Source organism: Petromyzon marinus, chromosome 5 (genome assembly GCF_048934315.1).
Source record: "Petromyzon marinus isolate PM22_M1 ecotype Great Lakes invasive population chromosome 5, UKy_Petmar_22M1.pri1.0, whole genome shotgun sequence".
In the NCBI taxonomy this organism is placed as follows: domain Eukaryota; kingdom Metazoa; phylum Chordata; class Hyperoartia; order Petromyzontiformes; family Petromyzontidae; genus Petromyzon; species Petromyzon marinus.
The window spans coordinates 461,051-484,574 of NC_133671.1; the positions used below are offsets into that span (position 1 = coordinate 461,051).

Consider the following 23,524-nt stretch of genomic DNA (forward strand, 5'->3'; position numbering starts at 1 on the left):
CCCACTAACGTGGGGGTTGGCCGAATTCAAACACACGCGGTTTTGTCCGGGTCAGTCGCAATACCCGATTCACTTACATTGTGGCCAAGATACCAAACCGATTTCTGGAGGAAGTGACATTTCTGCAGTTTAAATTTCAGGTTGGCCACATGTATTTTGAGAAAGACAGCGCGTAGCCATTCCAGGTGTTAGTCAAATGTACGGCTGAAAATGATGACATCTTCGAAGTATATCAAGCACGAGTCCCACTGGAGACCAGCCAGGCCCAGTTCCATTAATCGCTGGAACATGGCCGGCGCGGAATGAAGACCCATAGGAAGCCGACTGAATTCAAACAAGCCTTGTGGTGTACGAAAGGCTATCTTGGGCTTAGAGGCTTCGTCTAGTGGCAACTGCAAGAACCCAGATAGGAGATCAAGAGTGGAAAAGAACCGCGCTCCGGCAAGAGCATCCAATGAGTCATCCATTTGAGGTAAAGGATACACATCTGCGACAGAGACCTTATTAAGTTTATAGAAGTCAACACAAAAGTGCAAGCTACCATCGTGCTTTTTAACGGGTACAATTGGTGCTCCCCATGGGCTAGTGGATGGTGAAATAATGTCCGCAGCTAACATTTCGTCAACCGCCAGACGAACGTGTTCTTTTTCCGCAGGGCTCAGCCGGTAGGGATTCTGCCGGATGGGAGTGGCGTCGCCCGTATTAATGTGATGACTCAAAAGCGTAGTGCGTCCAATATCAAATCTCCCCTTACTAAAAACATCCAAAAATTCACGCAAAAGCTCTCGCAACTTTCCCCTCTGGACCGCGGACAAATCTGCGTTCTCAGCACAAAGCTTCTCCATCCACCCCTCATCTCTGCTTGATGTCCTATTGACAAATGCCCCTCACAATTTCACACTGACTGGTGTTCTGGGTAATAACCTTAGTGATCACTCCTTCATTTTTGGTGTGAGATCATCAGCCAGATCTAAAGCCCCCCCTAAATTGGTTGAGAAGCACTCTATGAGACACTTCAGCACTCAGGCATTTACTAATGATGTGCTTCACTCGGATATTGACAAGGTCTGTGATATCCCCAACCTAAGGCTTGGGAGACCTACAGGTACACGTTTCTCCAAATTCTTAACAAACATGCTCCGTTGGTTAGATTTAAAACTAAAGGCAACCGCCCACCAAGGTTTGATCCTTTGATTACAAAGCTCATGAAAACTAGGGACAAGGCTTGGGCATGTGCTCAGAAAAGTAATTTGGTCAATGACTGGCTAGAATACAGGATTTTAAGGAATAGATGCGTCAAAAAAATACAGCATGCAAAAAACGCCTATTTTTCCTCCACTCTCCTGGAATCACATGGAAATGCCAGGATTTGCTGGAAAACAATCAAATATATCGAAAAGGCATTCAAAACAGACAATCTGCCCGTTGATCTTAACCGAAATGGGGAGTATTTTTCAGATCCCAAAAAAAGTTGACCATTTTAACCTTCATTTTTCTGAAGCTGGTAATCTTTTTGATAATGTATTGGGAGTCACCCCTGCTCATGCACATTCCTACACCCCTGTCCAAACATTAAACGAATTTAGTTTCCAGCCAATCCACGAAAGTAATGTTCTGAAACAACTGTCCTACCTCAAAGGGTCATCCTCTACCGGAGCGGATTGTATTCCTGTCTCTGCTCTACTAACTGTTGGTCACCTAATATACAAACCTATAGCCCATATTTTCAACCTGTCTATCAAAGAAGCATCAGTTCCTCTAGAATGTAAACATTCCTATGTCCGTCCACTTCACAAAGGGGCCCTAAAGATGATCCAAATAACTACCGACCTATCTCAATATAGTCCCCGTTGATGAAAATCTTTGAAAAATTATTGACCTACCAAATTAGCAGTTTCCTGTCCACCAACAATCTACTATATCTAAAACAATCTGAGTTCCAAAAAAAATACAGCACCACATCTGCTGCATTAGACTCTCTGAATCACATTTACAGAAGCCTTGATAATAAGCAGTACTGTGCCTGTCTTTTTCTAGACCTGTCCAAAGCTTTTGATACAGTAGACCACAACACTCTGCTTAGTAAACTAAGTTGCCTTGGTTTTTCCGAAAACGCAGTAAAATGGTTACAAAATAACCTCTTTTCTCGCACCCAAACTGTATTCACAGATGGTTGGAGGTCAAACAGTGTTTAGATAACAAAAGGGGTTCCACAGGGTTCCATCCTCGGCCCCCTCTTGTTCTCTCTTTATGTCAATGACTTGGGCACTGACCTGGATCATTCCAGGGTAAATCTTTTTGCAGATGACATGATACTGATTACTGCTAGCCACGCTCCGGATGAAGTGATTGCTAAGCTACAGGGTGATTTCAACAAACTACATCAGCTAGTTGCTCTTAAACTAGTCCTGAATACCTCCAAAACCAAGGTGCTATGCTTCTCACCAGGACTAAAGCAGGAAGTTATTTTTCCCCAATTACATTCCTTAAATAATTGTCAAATAGAGCCAGTCAAGATCTATAAGTATCTTGGGGTCATCCTGGATTCAAAACTGAATTTTGAAGATCACTGATTATATTGGTAAAAAGACAAAAATAAAAATTGGTTTTCTGTATCGACACAAGCACTGCTTCCCCCCAATGTTCCGTTTGGAATTGCTAAAAGCTACCATATTGCCTCTACTTGACTACTGTGACATCGTGTATAAATCAGCCCCAAGTACTGTACTGAAGAAGCTTGATTCCATCTATCACTCGGCCTTAAGATTTACATTCAACTGCCCATATAGGACTCACCACTGTGATCTCTACATTGGGTCAAACTTAACATCTCTTAATGTTCTAAGGCTTCTGCACCAGATCTTATTTATTCACGATGTACTTACAAAAAATCCGCAGACTACCTGCTGGATCTCGTCTCTGTTGCAAGGAACAAATTTGACCTCAGGTCTTCGCTCATTTACCAGTTTCACATTCCCTATTGCCGTTCAAAAACTGGAGGAAGGGCCTTTGCTATTGATGCCCCCAGAGTTTGGAATGCTATTTCCAATAAACTGCAACTTGAATGGCTACCAATGAGATATTCTCTCAAAACTGCTCTAGAGGAGTTGTACACCCCTAGCTGTCACTGCTATTCATTGGCGTAAAATAAAATAAAATGTTTCGCTCCGGATGACGCTGCAAAGTATTATCTGTATTTTGCTTTAGCGTGCTGATCTTAAAGGTGCATTGAAAAATGTGATACTCCGACCGATGCTTCTGTTGTTGTGGAGTAACTCATACAGACAGCTATGGCTCTAGGGTTTGGTGTTACATGTTATTTATGTAGTTTATTGTAAAAATTCAGTCACAGTCCTTGTGATCACTGTTACGTTGCAGTTATGGCTTTATTTTTTTGTGATTTCGAAAAGTTTTTTGGTTTGGACATGTTTGTTTTGTTGTTGTACAGAGTTAGACTGATGGCCTTAATCTACGTTTTTGTGGTTGTTGTTGTTGACTTGCATCCCACTGGGATTTTTTGCACACAGCGTTGGTGTACGGTGCTTTTTTCAGGAATATTTTTGCTGTTTTTTTCGTCCATGAATTTTATGTTTGCACAGTCACATAGTCACTTTAAGATGTTTTTCTTGTTCGTGTTTTTGTTTTTTTTGTTTCTTGTGGTTGCACCCGATTCAAGAGCCGGATGGCTCACAGGGCTATACCAAAATAAACTGAACTGAACTGAAATCAGGCTTCTGGTGCGGCAGCGTATTCGAAGCCGGACCCACATTGCCCAAAATGCTTCCTTCAGGAAGCGCTGGCGACGCATGAGCTAGCACGGTACCTTCCTGGATGACCGACATGTCTAACCCTGCGTTAAGGACCTGAATGAAGGGCTGCTGGTCATTGGATACCAATGTCTGCGCCCCCACCAACGTCAAACCATGACTGACTTCATTAGCAGGACCCAAAATAATTATTCCTGCCATCGCCCCCCGATCTAGCGGCTTCCGCAATCGTAGGGGAACCAACATTTGCGCACCGAGGGGGATCCTCACCGTCCTACACGCAAGTGCTTGCACGGTAGCATTAGCCATATATAAGCAGGTGGGGGGAGGCAAAAATGCCATTCAACAGTCGGATGGCAATTCCAAGCACCCCTGGTCAAACAAAATTTTCAGGGGCATTCTTCCCAAAAAATTAGTCCCAAGTAAGCAAGGAATAGCAAGGGACGTCGAAACTAGAACCTGCCCTAATCTTGATTTGAAGCTTTCGTGACTGCAGGAATCCATATTATTTGGTTCTTTCGGTAAAGTCACGTAGTTCCAAATAAATTAAAATGAAACAAATCACGAGGTTTAGATTGAAACACAAGTAATCATCATCAGGTGTGAAAACCACAGCAATATTTTTTTTGCTGAAGTGGGAGAGAGAGCTGCCACCTAGCCAGTGAACTGTAACACGTAGACATTATTCGCAAAGTTGTTTCTCCAACTATGGAGAAAACCCCTGAGAAGTCGATCAAAACCATCATGTTACCATACATAGCAGGTGTTACCAAAAAGATTTCCAAAATCTTAAACAAACATAAGATCCAGGTCCGATTAAATATAGTACACAAAATCCGTGATCTAATCCCATCTGTGAAGGATGTCATTCCTGACATGCAATATCCTGGAGTTCACATACTGAGTTGTACCTGCGGTAGCAGTTACATTGGGGAAACAAAACTACATGTCTCGGACCGTGTCCGCGAACACAAGGCAGAACTGAAACACGGCAGAGCCAATACCTCTGCCATGGCTGACCATTGTTATAACGCTGTGGGCTCGCATTATAGTTTTTTTCCGAGACCAAGGTACTCTGCAAACCTTCTGACTACTATCAAAGGTTTGTTCATGAAGCCATCCAGATATATAAACAGACATAACTTCAACCGACAAGATGGATAGAAATTGGGCAATCATTGGAAGGATGTTATTAACCAGGTAAAACCGTAACTGCTTTATGGTTGCGTCTATCATATCTGCCGGGTACTAGTCTATTTTTCCAAGTAAATTTCCCCCCGCATCCCTAGCTTTCTCAGCCTCCCACTTCCAGCCCCACCCACTTCCCCCCCCCCAGCCTCACGTTCCCTCTCCTAGCGCTCACGCAGCGCTCCCCTCCCCCTACCCTCCCCCCCTCTCTCTCTCCCCCCTTGCCCCTCCCCCCTTCTTACCTATATAACCTCTTGCCACGGCAGCTCTCTCTCCCACTTCAGCAAAAACAATTTTGTTATTTTCCCAATAATCCCCAATGAGCCGTCGTTTGCGACGGAGCTTCGACAGGGCATAAGGAATGACATTTAGGGGGTAAGATGTTATAAATCAATTCAGAAATGACAGTCGCTGATGCACCGGTGTCAATGAGCATCCTAATTTCCACCCCTTCTACCTGTCCAATAATAGCAGATAAACCTGCGGTCGCGGCCACCACTCAATGGGCCAGCTCGGACCACTGACCCAGTCAGAGCGTCTGGCCGGTCTGATCAACATGAGGATCCTCCCGCCCTGATGCGCGACGGGAACAAACTCCGAACGCACGAGATGGGTGAGGTGGATTCAGGGACCGAGTTTGGGATGGTTCGCGACTCACCTTAGGGTGCAGTGGAGTGAAGGACGGTTGGGCGGATGACGGCGGTGGTCCGGGGAGGGGTTGTCATGGTAAACGGCAGCCCGAGGAGACGTCCCGGCAGGCCGCAGCCATAGCACACGATGGGGCTGCTCCCGGGACGAGGAGATGTCTTCCGCCGTCGCTGGTCGTCTGCCCGCCGCACCATGCCGTCCCCTCGCCCCCCTCCATTCTGGGTCGATGATGGGATCCACTTCGCCAGGTGTATCCGGCCCTTCGTGGGACGCAGAACAAGCCACCAACCCCTTGTGCCGTTGCAGAAGCTGGCGAGCCTGATTGCACCTCGCCACTTTGATGGAAGAAGGATCGTGGTCTACAGCTGGCAGGACAATGTTGAGGTCCTACGCCAAAGCCAGCAATCTTTCAAGGACCAATGAGTCGACTCCGTCGTGGTCCATCCTTAGAAAGGCAGCCTTCGCCAGCGCCAAAAGTGTGCTACGGAAGGCAAGGGGTGTCTCGGTTTCCCCTATCTTTCACGTAGCGAACTTGTAGCGCACGTTGGATGGCGGCTCGTAAATGGCCGCCATCTGGTCGAAGGCTTGCGTCAATGTGGCCCTCTCCAACGGCGGGATGATAAGGAATGCCGCCAAGGCGTCGTCATCAAGGGCGGGGGGCAGCGCTCCCAGCGACTCCGTCTCCGTCCACCCCGCCAAGTCGGCGTTCATCAGGAACTGCCGCTTGAAGGCCACCCAGTCGTCCCCGGCATCTGTAAATTATTTTACGAAAGAAAGTCGATGCAGGAAAGATGGAACGTCCACCGGCGATTATGACGCAACTTCTGATTTGGCGGGTCCCGCGCTCCTCTCCTCCGAGAAGATGGCGGCTGCCAGCGCGGGCTGTGCCGCGAAGGTTCCCGCTTGGTGGGAAATGGCAGCGGGAACTTCGTCGCCGCGTGGCTCCGTTGCTCCCGCTTCCACTGCTGGCTCCACAATGTGGAGCTCCGTGGCGTGGAGGAGCCCCGCGAAGCGGCCATGTGTAGCCTTGAGCAACTTCCCTGTCGGCGTGGAGCAGTCGCGGGGCCAGACGGTGCTCTGCTCCGCCGGTAACGCTTCACCTCCCTCCTCCGGGGCTGTTTGCGGGATGAGATCTTCATCTTAATTGTCCAACGTCATGGTACATAGTCTGTGGCGCGTAGATATAGTCTAAAGCTAGCAGAGTAAAACATAATTAGCGTATGGCCACTTCCGACACCAGTTGTAGTGGATTCAACTGAGTCGCAGATGTACTTCTTGGAGGCAACGCATATTTATTAATACCAACACATAACTCAAAGGGGTTACTGCCCCTTTACCAGATAACCTATGGTGGTGGACCACCAGGCTAACTACGCTAGTTACTGGGAGTAGCTACAACAGACAGGACCCTAGCTTGGTGCCCTCGTCCACGTGTTGGTGACTTCTTCTTGGATGTAGAACATGGCTTGTAGATCTTCAGATGACGGCAGCAACGCTGAACCCAGATCCCCTGTGCGGACCCGGTTAATATGCTGCTGGGTCAGGGCTGGCCCCGCCCTTGGCCACAACCACCTTGAAAAACCTCTGACCATTTCTCAACCTTTCCCGTAGGATCTTACCCTGACATGTGACAACTCCCACCCCCCTAATGGGGCCCTTGTGTAGATTTTACTGGTCACGTGCCTTCCAGGGTCAACCAGACTGCCATGGCCTAGGGTAACCTTATCCCATGGCTGACACTACCACACTTCCTCCTGTAGGAGTCAGCACTACACGCCACGCGTGGTGTCACTGCGCTATCCCAGGGCTGGTACTACAACCACCTACGGGGTGTCCGCGATGACAATGCATCGCAAGCCGTGCCTCGCTAGATCCGGCATTACACAGTGACATACACGATGTCGCAAAAAATGAAACATACGTGATGTCCGCGATGTGAGTACATCGCACACCGTGGTCCTCTAGGGCCGGCACCACACAGTCACATCCGCGATGTCACTACACCTTTATAACTCACTTATCCTCCGCCATTCCCAAGTCAAGGGTTGTATATACTGACCCAGTAGCATATCTTGAAAACTAGAACCAATCAATCTTGATTTGAAGCTTTCGTGACTGCAGGAATCCATACTCTTTGATTCTTTCGGTAAAGTCATGTAGGTATAAAATAAAATAAATCACGACGTTTTGGGCGCAACACAAGCGTCCGTCATCAGGTGGGAAAGCATGGTCTGCTGCTGATGCAGACTGTTTTTTGACCTTTTAAAACAGTCTGCATCAGCAGACTGTATATACATTTTTCATGACTAATAACTACAGTAATATATATACAGTGCAATTCGGTGAAAAGTGCGTGTTCTTCAGCGTTCGCCGGTGCACGGGACTAAAGTCTGCATCAGTTTGGCGATTGTCAAAATCTGCAGGGTCTTCGAGATTGGAGCGGTGAGTACAATACAGTAAATACTGTAACCTTTTAGATTATTTTTAGTCTATTTGTACGTTTATTTATGCCAATTTCATAAACATAAAAAAAAAATCAATATGTAAAAACATGTCATGCAAGAATGTGCAAAAATAGTGATTAGTAATTATCCGGCGTTTTTTTAAATCTGGCACCCCCCCCCCCTCATGCTGCTGGATAATAAATGATGGACTGTGGTTATAAATATATGTACATTGTGTTGTACAGTTTACTACTGGTACTTATATGTACTGTACATGTACAGTACCTGGTTTTCTGTTGATGTAGTTGATGTACAGTACAATTTTATTTGCCAGGTATGAAACACGTTGCCCTAAGGCACTATCCTTCTTTATTCCTTTGTTTATGGGATAAATTGCGCCGATTTTCGTCGCATATGCAATGTTTATGCTCTTTCAGTCCCTACCCCCCCCCCCCTCCATTAACATGGAGTAGTATTCCTATTTGGGAAAAGCCCCCATTATGCATTGTTTCGTTATAAGTCGCAACTTTCTGGTTTATAACCCCCACATATATCGGGGACCCCTGTAAAGTATTTTTTGTGAAGTTCATAATGGCTGTGTCAAAGTTATGAATGTTGCATCAAAGAGGTTCTGGCCATGGCCCCACGTTATTGGGATTCCTATTAAGCATATCATCAAGTCATCAACCCCAGTTCCCACGTAGCTGAACATTTTCTGCAAAATGCATAAAGAAACTGTACGAGTTGTCTGATTAGGAGCAGGTTACGTGGTTAAAGTTCCCTGGCAAGGGAGGTCCGATGATGTTCCCTGCATTCTGTTTGTGCTTGCGCTGTCTCCTTCACTCAAATCACATTTAACATTCAATTTACAGTTTCCTGCAGCAAGCCTTCTCCTCTGATATATAATTTGCCCACTATAGTTATCTTGTGTACTCTGAATTGTTCCAATTGGACATCTCTAATCCTGAATGCAACTCCTCATTTCTTTTCCTTCCTCGGAATCTATAACTTGCCACACATTAAACAATTCCAATACTACTGTAGTGACTGTGAATGTCACTGTGTAGTGCCGGTCTTGTGAGGCCACGGCGGATAATATGTTGTCATTATTTCCAGCCCAGTTACTCGGCCTAGTACCAGCCCTAGCGCTGGTTAGTGCAGAGGCACCACGTACAGTGTGCGGTGCCGGCTCCCAGTGAGGGAGCGAGAGTGTCAACCAGCCAGGGTTATGTTGGGGCATGATACGCTGGTTGACCTGCCGACACGTGACCGGATGACATTGGAGGGGGGTCACCGGTGGCCGGGGGCTGCTGGGTGGTCACGTGGTATAGAGGAGCTCTCGGGAGCCTTCGGGAAAGAGCTCGAGAGATCTAGAAGGTGAGCGGGGCGAGAGGCGGAGCCAGCCCCAGCCTGGGTCGATAAAACGGGGGCCCCGTGTGGGGCTCGGGGTTCTTGACTGTTGGTGAGTGAAGATCCACGTCGGGTTGAAGAAGCCTCTAGCCACGAGGTCCGGGACCCAGCTCGTGGTCCGGACCGGGATAGCGGGACCGTGTCTAGTTCTGCCATAGCGTGGTTAGATAGGCATTCAACACCCGAGTGTAGGTTACGTTATGTTGTGTGCTGAGTTGATGTAACAAATAGTGTTGCTCCCAAGACAACATCTGCGACTCAGTTGGACTCAATACACTACTAACCATGCAAGAGCCAGCTAGATTGGCACGGACATCCGCTGATAGTGAAGCAGGTGGGAATCGGCTGGGAATATTTCAGCGTGGTCAGAATCATAATAATTTAATGTAAGCTGACGATTGGGGATCATTAAGGTGGAAACAACCAGAGTTGATTGCCAAGTGGACAAAATTACTGTGATTGTGTAATGGCATCACGGGTACAGTTACCACTGAAGAAGAAGCACGTCAAGATCAATATTGTCTTGGAAAGAGAGTTGAAAACATCCATGAAAGAACCCTGCAAACACAGACAATATTACCATTATCACCACATGGGGGCATTTTCTATAATACAACAGGCATGAATAAACATATAAATCGTGCAACATTAGAACACCTAATTTTTGCTTAATTGAAGCAATTGGCGGGAACCCGGGGTCCCATCACTGCCCCGGGGTGGGAAAAACTGCGTAGCGACACGAGTCTTGCCTTACCGACAACAAAACTAGTGTCAATCGATTGGCCTCGTCGAGAGCTACTCGGGGCACTAAGTTTCGTAAAAAGTTGAAAAATTACATAAACACGTTAAATTCACTGCGGGGGCGGGCTCGCCTTGGCAAAGAAGCTGAGGATCGACGGCTGACCGGAGGGCGTTGTCGCCGCGCGCGACTGCGGTGGACACCCGGGCTTGTGTTTTGCCGGTGGGGTGGCGCCCATTGTGTTGATCGCCACCTGCTGAACAGGGGCCGCGCGCAAGAATGAACAGCAGCCCTGGCGGGGTCCGTCCGGTGTCCTTGCGGGATCACGAGTGGGCGGACTGAAAAATAATAATTATTAACCTGATTTTTGCGGGACCCCAGGGTCCCGCCAAATTATTAAATTGTAAGAGAAAAAAATTAACACAAAGCAATGTGCAGAAATATTTCTTCTGAAAACAGCCGTAGTTTTGTTTTCAACTGAACTGTACACCAATCCGGTTATAAAAATAAGAACCAGAAGTGCACGTTATTTTCGTGAACATAAAGTGAGAGGCAGCCCATGGCTCCACACACAGTAGAGGGATTGTGGATTTTGGAGGTAATAAGCATGCATGTTTGGTGGGATATACAGTACTTGATGTTTTTCATTTTAAATCCCATATTCTTGTTCTATTCAACCATTATCCCTTTTAGTTCTGCCAGTCAAATTTATCCTACACCACCCTGTTGGGAATTTCAATGCAAAACAAAGACATGCGAGAAGAAATGCGCTCTTTTATTTGATAGTGCAGAGGTTAATGTTTTGTTGTTTTGTTATACGAACTCCGGTCATTCACCCACAATGCGTTTTACACGTATTCCGTACACGCAACATCTGAGATCGCAAACAATGGGCGTGAGGCAGTGGTTGCTAGAGATTGTCGTGACTCCCACTGCACTAGCGGATCAGCTGCAAGTGCGCAGCTAATCAGCTGCAAGGGTGATTTCAACCAATGAGTTGCAAGAGTGATTGCAGGTTTGTGTCAGATGTTATGGAGTGGTTGCAGTTCCAAGGAGAAGAGTGAACTTCACGGTTGAAGAGGTGGACACCTGCATGAATTTAACTCTACATTTAGTGGCAGCAGCAGTCAGGCAACTTACTGCTTGTAAGTTATTGGAATGTATCAGTGATTGAAGTTCACGGGAGCGGTCACCTTAGTAGTAGTGACAGAAGAGTGACACAGGGATTACCGACCGTCGGTGAGTGAGGACATTGCCGAAAATGTGAGTTCTATACGTCATCGTGGCTCCGTGGTCTATGTAAATCAGTATTATAATAATGTGAAACGTGTTAATAATTTTATGTTATTTTAAATGAGTATATGTAGCCGCATTAGTAATGGCAGAGTTAAAGGAGGTCCCAACCATGCCTAATATCTTTCCTGACACATTTTTTGCATTACTCTCTAAGGTAATCACTTTCTAAAATTGCGTAAGGTAAAACTTGTCCTAACCCCGATTACCTTAGAGTTATTTGCACCTTAGGTCTTGAGGCACTAAAAGTTATTTGACATTGAAAGCCCACACATGGGTAACAGAAAATGCACATCAGAATGAGCATCAACCACACATTATGGATATATATTGAACGTCATTGGCACTGTACATAGCCAACCATGCTAATCGGAGGTCCGAGGGAAGGAAAACAAACTAAACAAAAAAAAAACAGTTAATAAGAAATGAGTTTTCAATCTAGATTTAAAAGTTCATAGCTTCAGTTCCAAATATCGGAAGGGAGTTCCAGATGGCCACAGAAGCCCATCTGAAAGTGCACGATGCAGTGACCATCTTTTTTCGATGGTTATCCGAAAGCCGCTGAGAGGATAACCTGATAATGTTGGAAGCAGCCAGATAATCACACTCGAATAATCTATGATCAACTGTACATTGAGTCCTCGTTTAAAGCGCTAGTAGTAGATGCGCGTTAAACAAAAACGCATTAAGCAAAAATATATTTTCCCACAGGAAATAATGTAACGATAAAGTATGGCATGTTTGGCAAGACGCACATGCACAGTGAAATGGCGAGACAAAGAAGTGAGATGAGGGTACGCGGGGGTGTATTGTATCATTCTACGTACTGCATCATTCATACACATATGCACATGTACAAACTCAAACACGTGGATTTAGAAAAATAAACACCACATAAAAAACTCATACAAATACTATTTACAATACACGCTGGTTAATTACACAGGTACAGTTTCAAAGGAAACACCAAACTAAAAAAATATTTGCGGGGAAAATAAGAATAGATTATAAAATGAATAGACATCAACATTTGATGCCTCGTAATAGGTATATATTTGGTATTTGAACATATTAACACCTCCTGTATTCAGAACCGGTTTAGCTCGGGTTCATCAGTGAGGGGGAAACCTGGAAAAAAAATGTTTAGTTTGTTTGTCTATACGTCATAGTGATTTGACATAGATATGTGTTAGTCAGGTAATGGTGGCTATGCACAACTGTAATACAGTACTGTAGAGGCAGCCAGGGTTGGTGGATCATATCAAATTCTCCACCCCCTCAACTCCTCATGATGGGGCAGTTGTGGAGAGAACGGGGAAGTCTCAGTATCTGGGTAGCATCCTTATAACCAGCTCTGGTTTGCAGTGGAGGTCATATTGGGAATACGTTTAGCGGCACCTTTTCATCAGCTACGTAATGCTGTGTGGAAGCTATCTGGTCTGTCACTCAACACGAATCTCTGGGCCTTCTCATCCACATGTATGCCCTCTCGTCTCTATACTTGTGAAACATTCAGCTTTTTAAAATAACATTTGTCCCATGTTGAAACATTCAGGCTGGCCTGCCTACGATCCATCCTTGGTTTAACCAGGCTGGATTTTGTGAGGAGCTCATAAATCATCATGGGACCTCCTTTGCTAGCCCATAAATCCTTGAAAGATCTGAAAACAGTCCCCATCATCAGTGAGCTCCTCCTGCAGGCAAGGCTGCATTGACTGGGTCATGTCGCCCGCATACCAAATGATCACATGCCCCCAAGCAGTTTCTGTTTGGCTGGAGAGAGGGGGTTAAACGGGCACGGCATGGGCTGCAGAATGTATGGACTGATGTACAGGAAGATGTAGAACTGAGTGGACTTGTGTAAGGACAGTACGGGGCCTAGTGGCCGTAAATAATGATTGCAGCGATAAGGACAGGCAGGGTCAAGTGAGGTAACTGGGTGAGGAGTCAACGCGGGGGAAGAGATGGAACCCCCGGGGTGTTATAGTGAGGCAAAGGAAAGAGTTCGGGAAAGGGGCGTGGCAGAGCCGAGGGAAAATAAAAGGCAGCGCGGAGGGGGGCTCCTGGCTGCTGTGAGGATTAGGGGGTCCGGACCGTCGTCGCTGTAATCGGGGTGGATCGCCCCCATCGTCTTGGAAAGTTGGGAAAGACGTTATACATCTTCGCCGTGGCTACATTGATGGCTCATATAGTCAGTCAGCTATATAGTGAACGTCGTGTAACAGCTACATAGTTACCCAGTTGTATGTAGTCAACCTGTGTCAACCTGATAACGTCATTGAATCCCGTGGACTGTAATATATATTAAATATATAACTTAAGCAAGACAGCATCTCTGAATGCCACATTACAATGGTGTCAGAAGTGGCCATTCGAATATGCTGAAGAGAGGGAGGTGTGGGAACCTACCTGTAGCATCTTCAGAGGAGGAGAACGACCAAGAGACCCCCTAGGCAGCCCCAGGAGCCAGGGTCCCCGTGACCGACCCCACAGGCACAGGATGGACAGCGCCCATGACATCACGAACGTGGTGCAATTGTGCCTAGAGGGATGGGTTAGGTTCAGGACAGTGGCTCATGCCGCTGCTGTTTAAACACAGACAGCACACACGGGCTGGTTATTACTGTGGGTGTGTTATACTTAAAATACCTGCCGTGTACTTCAAGTGGATGTTAAAGATCCCCTAATGTTGTTTGAAAAGTGCTGGTAATTGTTTCATGTCACGGTTGATATTTGCCAAATTCGAAAAAATCCATACGAGTTACATCAAAGGATTACAAAGCAACCACCACCCCTATTGGTAGAACAATGACCACTTTCAGGCCAGAAGCTGAGTCACCTTATTGTGCACAGGGTAAGCTGCCACTGGGGCTGTCCTTTATAACGTGTAAGAGGAGATGCGGTGTGGGTTACTTACAGGAATTTTGGTTTTGGAGACATCGGTGGAATGGGCTCCCTATCAAAAACAATCCGTAACCATTACTGTTCACACACATACAGGTAGTCCCCGCTTAACACGACTTCGTTTTGAACAAATCTGTTTTCAAACGCGATTTATAAAGTAGGGACAGAGCCCCATTAACGCTCTCCACTTAACACGATTTTAGTGGAAGCCAAATTTTCCGCCACGTTCCTATGTACAGTACAAAACGAGCGTCACGAGCAGAAGCAGCAGCGAGCCACTCATACGGTCTTTGTTCCACCTCGTGCTAGCTCAGATGTATGCACGTTCTATCTCGCAATTCTATACCTTTGCATTTGTGTTGCTATTCTAAAAAGTGCATTCATAATGCGTGGAAAGGGTGAAAAGCATGGTGGTGATTCTTCTAGTGGCAAAAATTCGTTCATCATTTTGTTGGCGATTGTTCCGATATTTTTCTTTATTTACCTAATAAAAATGTTTAATTCATAATTACAGGTAAAAAACTTGAACATTCTGAATGTGTTATTCGTGGACAAAAGTGTTAGAATTTGTTAAAATGAAAAGAAATGGAATCGATGAAATACACATCTTCTGTACTTATCCGTTTTCTGTTCTTAAGTTTTCTCTTTCTCTCCACTCCACCCATCACAGATCATAGGCGCAGACTACAGCATTCTCTACTTTAGGTTACCTTCATTATTTATTTCCTTTTAAAATGTTATTCATGCATAAAAGATATGCAAAAAGGCAACAATTAAAAGCGCTAACCAAAATATAGTCCTAATAAACGATTAAAAATGTATTTGTTGATCGAGTTGGGGGCTTGGTACGCAACCCACTCTATTGACATTATTTCTTATGGGATTTCACCTTCGACCAAGATTTTCAAGAATGCATCTGTCTTGTTAACCGATGACATGTCCAGTGTGAAGCACGCTATGAGAGGCTCCAGCACAAACGATGTTTCAACATATTTCACCATTGTGTTCTCAATTCCACGTGTTCCTCTATCTCTCAGTGTAGTCTGAATTATGCATCTCTCAAACTTTGTTTGCACACTTTTGGTTTTATTCTATATTCGTCGTAATTGATGTTTCTAAGCCATATCTTAATAGCAAATAGCACACAATTGTAATGAGCGACTTCCACGACACGTCGTGTAGAGGGTACTACTTTTATTTCTCACACGGGCATAACACAGGTCAACCTTATCTGTCTTACTCTGAGTACAACACTTAGATATTATCGTCTCTACGAGCTACATACAGCCGATCACTCGGCGTGGTCCCACTCCTCTCAATTGGCTACGCTGCTGGTTTACGGAGTGACGAGAATGGCAATGCAAACCCCGCAGATCTTCCACGTGGCGGACGGAGAGAGATGACGGCGAGCAGCAACGCAGTCCAGACCCAAGAATCCACACACGAACCCCGAGCCCGGTCCGCCCGCACTTACATCTCCCCAGGCGCGTCTAGGCTCCGCCTCCGGCCACGCCCTATCGTGGAACCTTCGAGTAGGTTCCCGGAGCTTCTCGGCCAACCCTGCCTATTACCTTTGCCCCAGATACCTCTCCCTTTCAGATTGGATGTTGTCTTAGCGGTGCCTATACCCGTGCTTCCCTTTCTCAGCCAGCAGGTCATTACACCACCCCCCTCCCACCCCCCCGTAATAAATAAAAAGATAGCCGTCCCGGCTAATACTAAAGATATACAGGTAAGTGCACCCATGCGCAGGTTAAAGTATGACAATAAAAGAGTTAACAAAGCAGGATTCCGGTATTTTCTTAGAAGGCGGAACAATCTGCTTGAACAATTAAAACACCTAATGAGGAGGGAACAAGGAGAGAAAAAGAACTGTGCAAAGGGAACAAGACAGAGGGAAGAGAATACAACTCAACAACCAACCACAATCCCCTCCCCCATTCTTGAGCAATACCCAGAATAATTAAAACGGAATCGCAAGCTTTTAGACCGAGTTCGCGACGCCGGTCCGTCGACGGGAATGGTCTTCCTTTCCTGCTCGGGCGGTGTGCACACAACCGGAACCCTCGGAGAAGTGGGTTGCAACATCGACGACACAGGTGCAGCAGGTTTGGCGGCAGCAGGCACCTCCTCACTTCCGGCGAGGTTTCGAAGTCCGTCCACGGTCACAGGTTTCGGCGCTGTAGGCAGCACGACACAATCCTTCTGACGCATGCCCTCCGCCCGCACTATCCCCGGCTAGACACGGGCAGACCAATTTTTGGAGATGGAGAGGCAACCCACGGAGCAACAAACGGCTTCAACCGGGACGGATGGACAAACCAACGGCGACGGCCCACCCGTACACGCACACACTGTGGCCGTTTGACCTCGACCACTTCCACAGAACCTTGCCAGGGCTTATGTAGCTTAGGGGACGTACCTACCGGTACCTGCGGGCAATGCAACCATGCCCTGTCACCAATGGACCACGGTAGTACGTGATCCCGTTTCCCCACATTGCGCTAATTGGTCGCCTGTGCTTTGGCGGCGTTAACTTTGGCCGCTTCCCGAACTGTTGAAATGAGTTCCAGGGTAATTTTCACGTGCTCAGGCAACTTGGATTTCCCCTTATCCAGTGACGAACCCAATTGAGCGACCACAGGAGGCACATTTTCCCTTCAAAGAACGGTGAAAATCCCGTGGAAGCATGAGGGGCCATCCTATATGCGGCTAGTACACTCGGAACATGCAAATCCCAACCCGTTTGCGCCGCGTCAACGGCCTGACAAAGCATGAAGGTCAGAGTTCAATTCAGGCACTGCACCATCCCATATGTCTGGGAATGGAATGGCGACGTTATAATTTTCTTAGTGCCAAAAGCGTTGCAAACCTCGCGCAACAGTTTTGACGAGAAATTGCGCCCCTGGTCAGTGAGCAGCTGTTCAGGGGCCCCTTTGTCCATTACGTAACCGTACAAAAATGTCACCGACTGGTTAGGCAGCGGTCAAGCCATAGGCAATCAGGAGAAATACTCAATCCCCACTAAGAGAAATGTATTCCCTCTTGGAGTGGGAGGGAAAGGCCAAAGGATATCGAGCACCACCAATTTGTTGATCCGTGAAACCGAAATGGATTGCAGCGGAGGCTGAAACTTTCTCTGCGGCGGTTCCCTACACGCACTTTCTGTACACCCTTGGACCAATTGGTACACAACGCTGGTCATATCAGGCCAATAATAATCACGCTGCAGTGTCAGTAAGGTCTTTCGAACACCGAGATGTAATAATTTATCCTCGTGCACCACACGAATCAATTCACCTCGAAGAGCAGTGGGGACGACAGCACGACAACGGTCCAATATATCTTCCCTCCACATCAATTGGTCATCATGAAGAACCAATTGCAGCACATCAACACGCGCAGGAGTTTTTTTGTTCCAATTCCGCGCGACGCCGCAAGACCCTAAGGGAATCATCTTCTGACTGCTCGTGAACCCATTCAGAGCGTGTAAGGTACAAAACGCTATCATCAGGTGCAACCGCCCCAGTGGGCTCCGTGTCATTGAGGGTTTACAACGGCCCACACCCGACGAACATGGACAACTAGACAATTGAGGCAACCAGGACAAGGCGTCTATGCTGCAATGCTGAACACCCTTCTGATATATTCTTAGTTCTTTCGGTAAAGTCACGTTGAAGGGAAACAACAAAATAATAAATATATATAAAACAATAAAAATTCTCACGACGTTTCGACCATAACACAAACGGTCGTCTTCAGGTGTGTCGGTTTGCGAAGAAGACGACCGTTTGTGTTATGGTCGAAACGTCGTGAGACTTTTTATTGTTTTATATATATTTTATTATTTTGTTGTTTCCCTTCAACGTGACTTTACCAAAAGAACTAAGAATATGAATTACTGCAGTCACGAAAGCTTTAAATCGAAACCCTTCTGATATATCACACAGAACGAGAATTCCTGTAAAATTTTGAGCCAACGCGAAAGTTGGCCAGAAGGTTGTTCAACCTTCAAAGAGTACTGAAGGGCCGCGTGATCTGTGCGAACAATGAATTCCCTGCCGTAGAGGTAAGGCCTGTACTTTTGAATGAAATAGACCATGGTGTTCTGCGGGGGACAGGACGCGGCTGCCGTACGCGACCACTTTCTCAATTCTGTTCTTAACCTGGGACAGGACGGCGCCTATGCCCGTATGACTAGCGTCTGTCTCAGGATAAATGGCAGGGAGAAATTGGGATATCCACATCGGAACCTCTGGTTTTAGCCGACCGTGGCAAATTGCAGTACGAACCTGCGGTAATACGACGCAATCCCGACGAAACTAGGCACATCACCCATGGATTTGGTGGTCGGCCAATCGCGAACACAAGTCATTTTCTATGGATCCGTGGCTTTAACTTCAGCACTAAAAATGTGACCCAAATAGCGCACAGAATTTTGTAGCAAATGACATTTCACCAGTTTAAATTTCAAATTGACTGATCGCATTGTTGTATATATAGGCCTTTTTCCAAAATTGAGATTAAGATTAATCCTGCCATTTTTTGTTTAATAATCAATCGCGGTGTCGCGTGGGACAAAAAGGGGTGATGCGAAACTCTCCCCTCACAGAAGCTGCCCTTCACACTCGGAACCAGGCAGCCAGAGATAAACCATAAAAGATCATAAAAACCCAAAATAAAAGAGGGGGGGGGGGGTTGCGAACAGGCGTCATCAGCTTCCCGGGCGGCGAAAACTGGACAGACAAGTTTTTTGGTTATTTTAGTTAAACGGAAAAGTCCAAAAACTTAGCGACACGAATAAGTGGACATTATAGACTGCCAACACACTCACTCCGATTAAAAACCAGGCTACAATCTACATTAGTGGGTTATTACCTCTCATATTATTTTAATACTAATGTTATTCACCTTAATTTCTATTATATCCTGCTATCTAAGTGACTTTACCAAAAAAACAAGGAATGTGAATTCCAGCAGTCAAGAAACTTAACTGAAACTTAGTTATACCTCTAACCTTAGGACATCAAAATATAACTCGAGAATAACAGCACAGATCCCTGGATACAGACGGGGGAACGAAAGTTAATAAAACCCTAGGAACATACGTGGTTAATAACAATGCTAAATAACGAATCTTGGGAAACATAAACCAAATAATAATTATGAAGTATTAAACTGAGGGTCATCCAGAAGAGATGAGGCGAAATAGGTCAATCACATGACCAAGATCAAATTTATTCCATAGAGAAAGCCTCCCAGCCGCCTTTGTCTTCCAGAAGCATGTGGTAGCAATAAGACCACAACGAGAGAGACTGCGACCCTCATTGAGAGAGACAAATGTAACACCCGACTGCGAAGGAAGGAGCCAGGCCTTGAGGAAACAACTTATATTACTCAATTAAATTAGAACACACACACAGGCCGGACAAAGAACTGTTCCCACAGGCTGAGAGCGAAATCAAAGGAAGTTCCGGTCCTTTGTGAGAAGGCGAGCCGAGATGAGAGAATTTCACGTAAAAACAGAGACACAACCATCAGCTAAAGAAGGCTTCAACCATCAGCTACAGGAGACTGCGACCAGCGACAGAAGATGACCAGCTACAGAAGATAACCATCAGCTACAGAAGACAATCGCCAGCTACAGAAGAGTTCTGCGACGGGCAATCTCCGGGGCATGGCCTCGAGATCAACAATGCGTGTGGTGCATCGCAGAGAAGAGGGGCGAGGTGATGCTCTGTGCCGAGTTCGGCATGGACCGACAGAGTATCGCTGAAAGTTTTATTCTACTTTTATAGTGGGTACCAGCTCCCACGTGCAGCTGTAGCTCGAGTTGAACTGGCGAGCAGCGTCAAGCAATCAACCTCGAGAAAGGGCGGAAAGCGCCAAGCATCGACCAAGCCAGCATCGCAGAGAACCAGCTGCACGCGCAATCGGCACCACCAGAGAGCACGGAGCAGGAGAGAGCACGCAGCAACGTCACCAGCGTCACCAAGCAAGGGTGTCAGCTGCCAGCGGACAAGCTGTGGGCGCTATCTGATGACGGGATCATCGCGCATCGACGGCGAGCGTCGTGCCGACTCTTCCAACCAGCAGGGGACAGAAACTGCGGCCGCCCGTGATAAAGAGGGAGAGCCAAACTGTTCGTATGATACGCACACACTCACACATTACAACGCATTGCCTGGCATCTGCTTGACGCGAATAATTGATCAAGGAGACAAACCACCATATCCACAAGCACACATACCCTGACTAATAATTAGAAGACCAATGATAAAGTGTGTCAAATATCAACTGATCGTGAAAAGCATTGCTGCCCGTCGAGTTACATGAATACGATTGTTATAAGTATTTGTAATTCGTTTTCGTTAATTGCAAAATCTTGCCAATGAATTAATTGATAACTACTCTTGCTTTAGGAACAGGTTCCTTCATTACTGTTTGTATGAATATTGTTATATTCATTTTAAGGACCTTTTCCTATCGCCGTATATGCTCGCGTTACTCTGAGGAATTAATCGATTGTTCTGTTACCCAGTTAACAAACGTCATCATTGAGGGTTAAATGTATGGATCAATGAGGAGAACATCTCCAGGAGTACTGTGTTGACAGTTCCAAGCATAAGAGTTCGCATATTAGAGTGTTATGTTTTTGTTTAGAAATTTAAGTTGCTAAACACAGTGGTGCCTTCCTAAGTTCATGCATAATAATCTTAATTATAGGAACTATATCCTGCGATGAGATTTGAATTTGGAGACCTGACATAAACACACTAAGACATAATCAGTAAATGTCAAAGCGAGAATAATTGTATTATACCAATTGATAATACAACCCTAGACAACGAAGCCAAGCTTAAATTAGCAGACTTACATCACACTTGTATAACTTCATACAATTCATTGTATTATCCCGATTGATAATACGACCCTCGACAACGAGGCAGAGCCTAATTATCATAACGGCATGCATTAGCATAATCACATGCATTGGCATAACTTAATACAATTACACCTTTATAATAAGCATAATTTATACACACAATTGCATAAATTATCATAAATTCGGATAATTACGTATTTTTCGCTTTTCATTTAATTAGCATTATTTTTTATAAAATTTTCATGACTCGGCATATACAACAGCATCCTAGTGAAAATAGATCGCAGCCACACTGGAGATGTTAATGAAAAGTGCAGCTGAACACAATGACATCGTCCAAATAAATGAGACAAGAGTACCACTGCAGGCCAGTCAAGACGAGTTCCATGAGTTGCTGAAAGGTGGCCAGAGCCGAATTTAAGCCCATTGGAAGGCAATTAAATTGGAAGAGTCCTTGGAGTGTGCAAAATGCGTTTTTTGGCTTCAACGACTCATCAAGGGGAAGCTGCCAAAACCCTGATGACAAGTCGAGAGTAGGAAAAAAACGCGCACCGGACAAGGCATCCAGAGAGTCGTCCATGCGCGGAAGCGGGTATGCATTGGCCACGGAAACCTTGTTCAACTTATGGAAGTCAACACAAAACCTAAGACTGCTGTCCTTTTCTTAACAAGCACGACGGGGGCCAGTAGATGGCGAAATAATATCAGCGGCCAACATGTCGTCGACCGCCCGTAACATATGTTCCTTTTCTATTGGACTCAATCGGTACGAGTTCTGACGAATAGGGCCAGGCCTCCCCTGTGTCGATACAATGTTGCAACAGGAAGGTACAACCAATATCAAATTCACATTTGCTGAACACGTCAGAGAACTCGCACAGGAGCGATCGCAAATCACTTCGCTGCTCCGAAGACAAATGCGAATTCTCCCGACACTTTGCTTCTGCCCACATCCTGTTCAAAAATCCAGTTTGCTCTACTGCACCAACCACACCTCCCGACGCAACGGCATCATCGCCTGAAGCGCAACTGTACCCGGACCCACGTTAAGCACTTGTAAGAACGAAGCTTGGTCGGGGCGAAGGACCGTCTGTGCGCCAACTAGCGCCAATCCGTGAGTCGCGTATTCGACGGAATCAGAAGGACTCCAGCCGTCGGATCAACATTTATCAACTCTTTGTGATAGTGTAATGGTACAAGCATCTGTGAGCCCGGCGGGATCTCCACTCAGTCTTTAACAAGAGCTTGGACGATGACACACGCTGCCGTAAGCACATGCGAAGACGGCAAAAAAAAAACAATTTGCGATCCGATGGCATTTCCACACAACCCTGATCAACCAAGATTTTAACAAGCATATTTTTTAGAAAATCGGTACCCAAAAGGCAGGGTACTGCCAACGATTTTGAGATTAGTATGGGCCTGACCACAGCGACCTCGCCAATTTCAATGCAGGCGTCCACCTGTCCAATGATGCCCATGCTCCCACCGTTCGCCGCGACACAAGCATTAACAACAAGTCGCACTTGTCGAGCAGAAATCAACAATTTAAAAATAACACAAATAATGGTGGCGGAGGCTCCCGTGTCCACCAAGACACATACCTCAATACCCTGAATAGAGCCAGATACCGCCGAGGAACCCGCAGCCGCCACGATCACCCGATGCGCCAATTTCCTCCACTGTGTCCCCGAGCTAGGCCACCCATGCGTAACCGGATTTCGTTGCCCGGTGTCAATGTGTGTGTCATGCTGAGTGCGGATGAACCCTGAATCATTAGATGTCTGAGATTGCAAAATGGGCCGGGTGTCTGATGTGTCTCGACTCGCCTGTTGGGGGTGAGTTTGAGTGGATGGAGGAGCAGCGGGCGGGCGCCGGAGCCGTAGTCGGTGTCCGAGGACGGTTCTGGCATCCTCACGCGAAGTGCCCCGGTTGACCGCAGCGAAAGCAGGTAAGTGATGGCCTCCGCGCCACCCAATCTTCCTACTGACGCTATCTATAGCTCCACTGACGCCGTGTAGTGTCCCCTCTTCTTCGGTTCCACTCCGGGAGTGCAGCAGTGACGTCCTCTTCTAAAAGTGGCATCATCAGGCAAAATCACCACGACTTTGTGGCGACCACCCCTTCGGCTCCACGTCTCGGCCGGGATCCCCTGTCCACGACACCATTTGAGCCCATCGCTGAAGATTTTCGTGGGAATGAAGACACCTGGCGGCCCACCGGGATGTCTGTATGTCTTCGTCCC

General features: G+C 46.3%; 1 protein-coding gene across 50 annotated transcripts in view; it reads right to left on the reverse strand.

The window, feature by feature from the left end:
• The window catches only part of LOC142912498 (uncharacterized), a 147,124-nt gene that overhangs the window by 15,418 nt on the left and 108,182 nt on the right, over nucleotides 1–23,524 (reverse strand). For 48 of the 50 annotated variants that reach the window (XM_076060702.1, XM_076060748.1, XM_076060742.1 and 45 more), the window contains 4 exons: nucleotides 14,407–14,445; nucleotides 13,899–14,031; nucleotides 10,330–10,452; nucleotides 9,946–10,015 (listed from right to left, as the gene is read on the reverse strand). In XM_076060702.1, coding sequence (XP_075916817.1) covers nucleotides 9,946–10,015; nucleotides 10,330–10,452; nucleotides 13,899–14,031; nucleotides 14,407–14,445 — 365 coding nt within the window. The remainder of the gene's footprint in view (nucleotides 1–9,945; nucleotides 10,016–10,329; nucleotides 10,453–13,898; nucleotides 14,032–14,406; nucleotides 14,446–23,524) is intronic. The other 2 variants (XM_076060661.1, XM_076060663.1) reach the window with 2 other exon arrangements.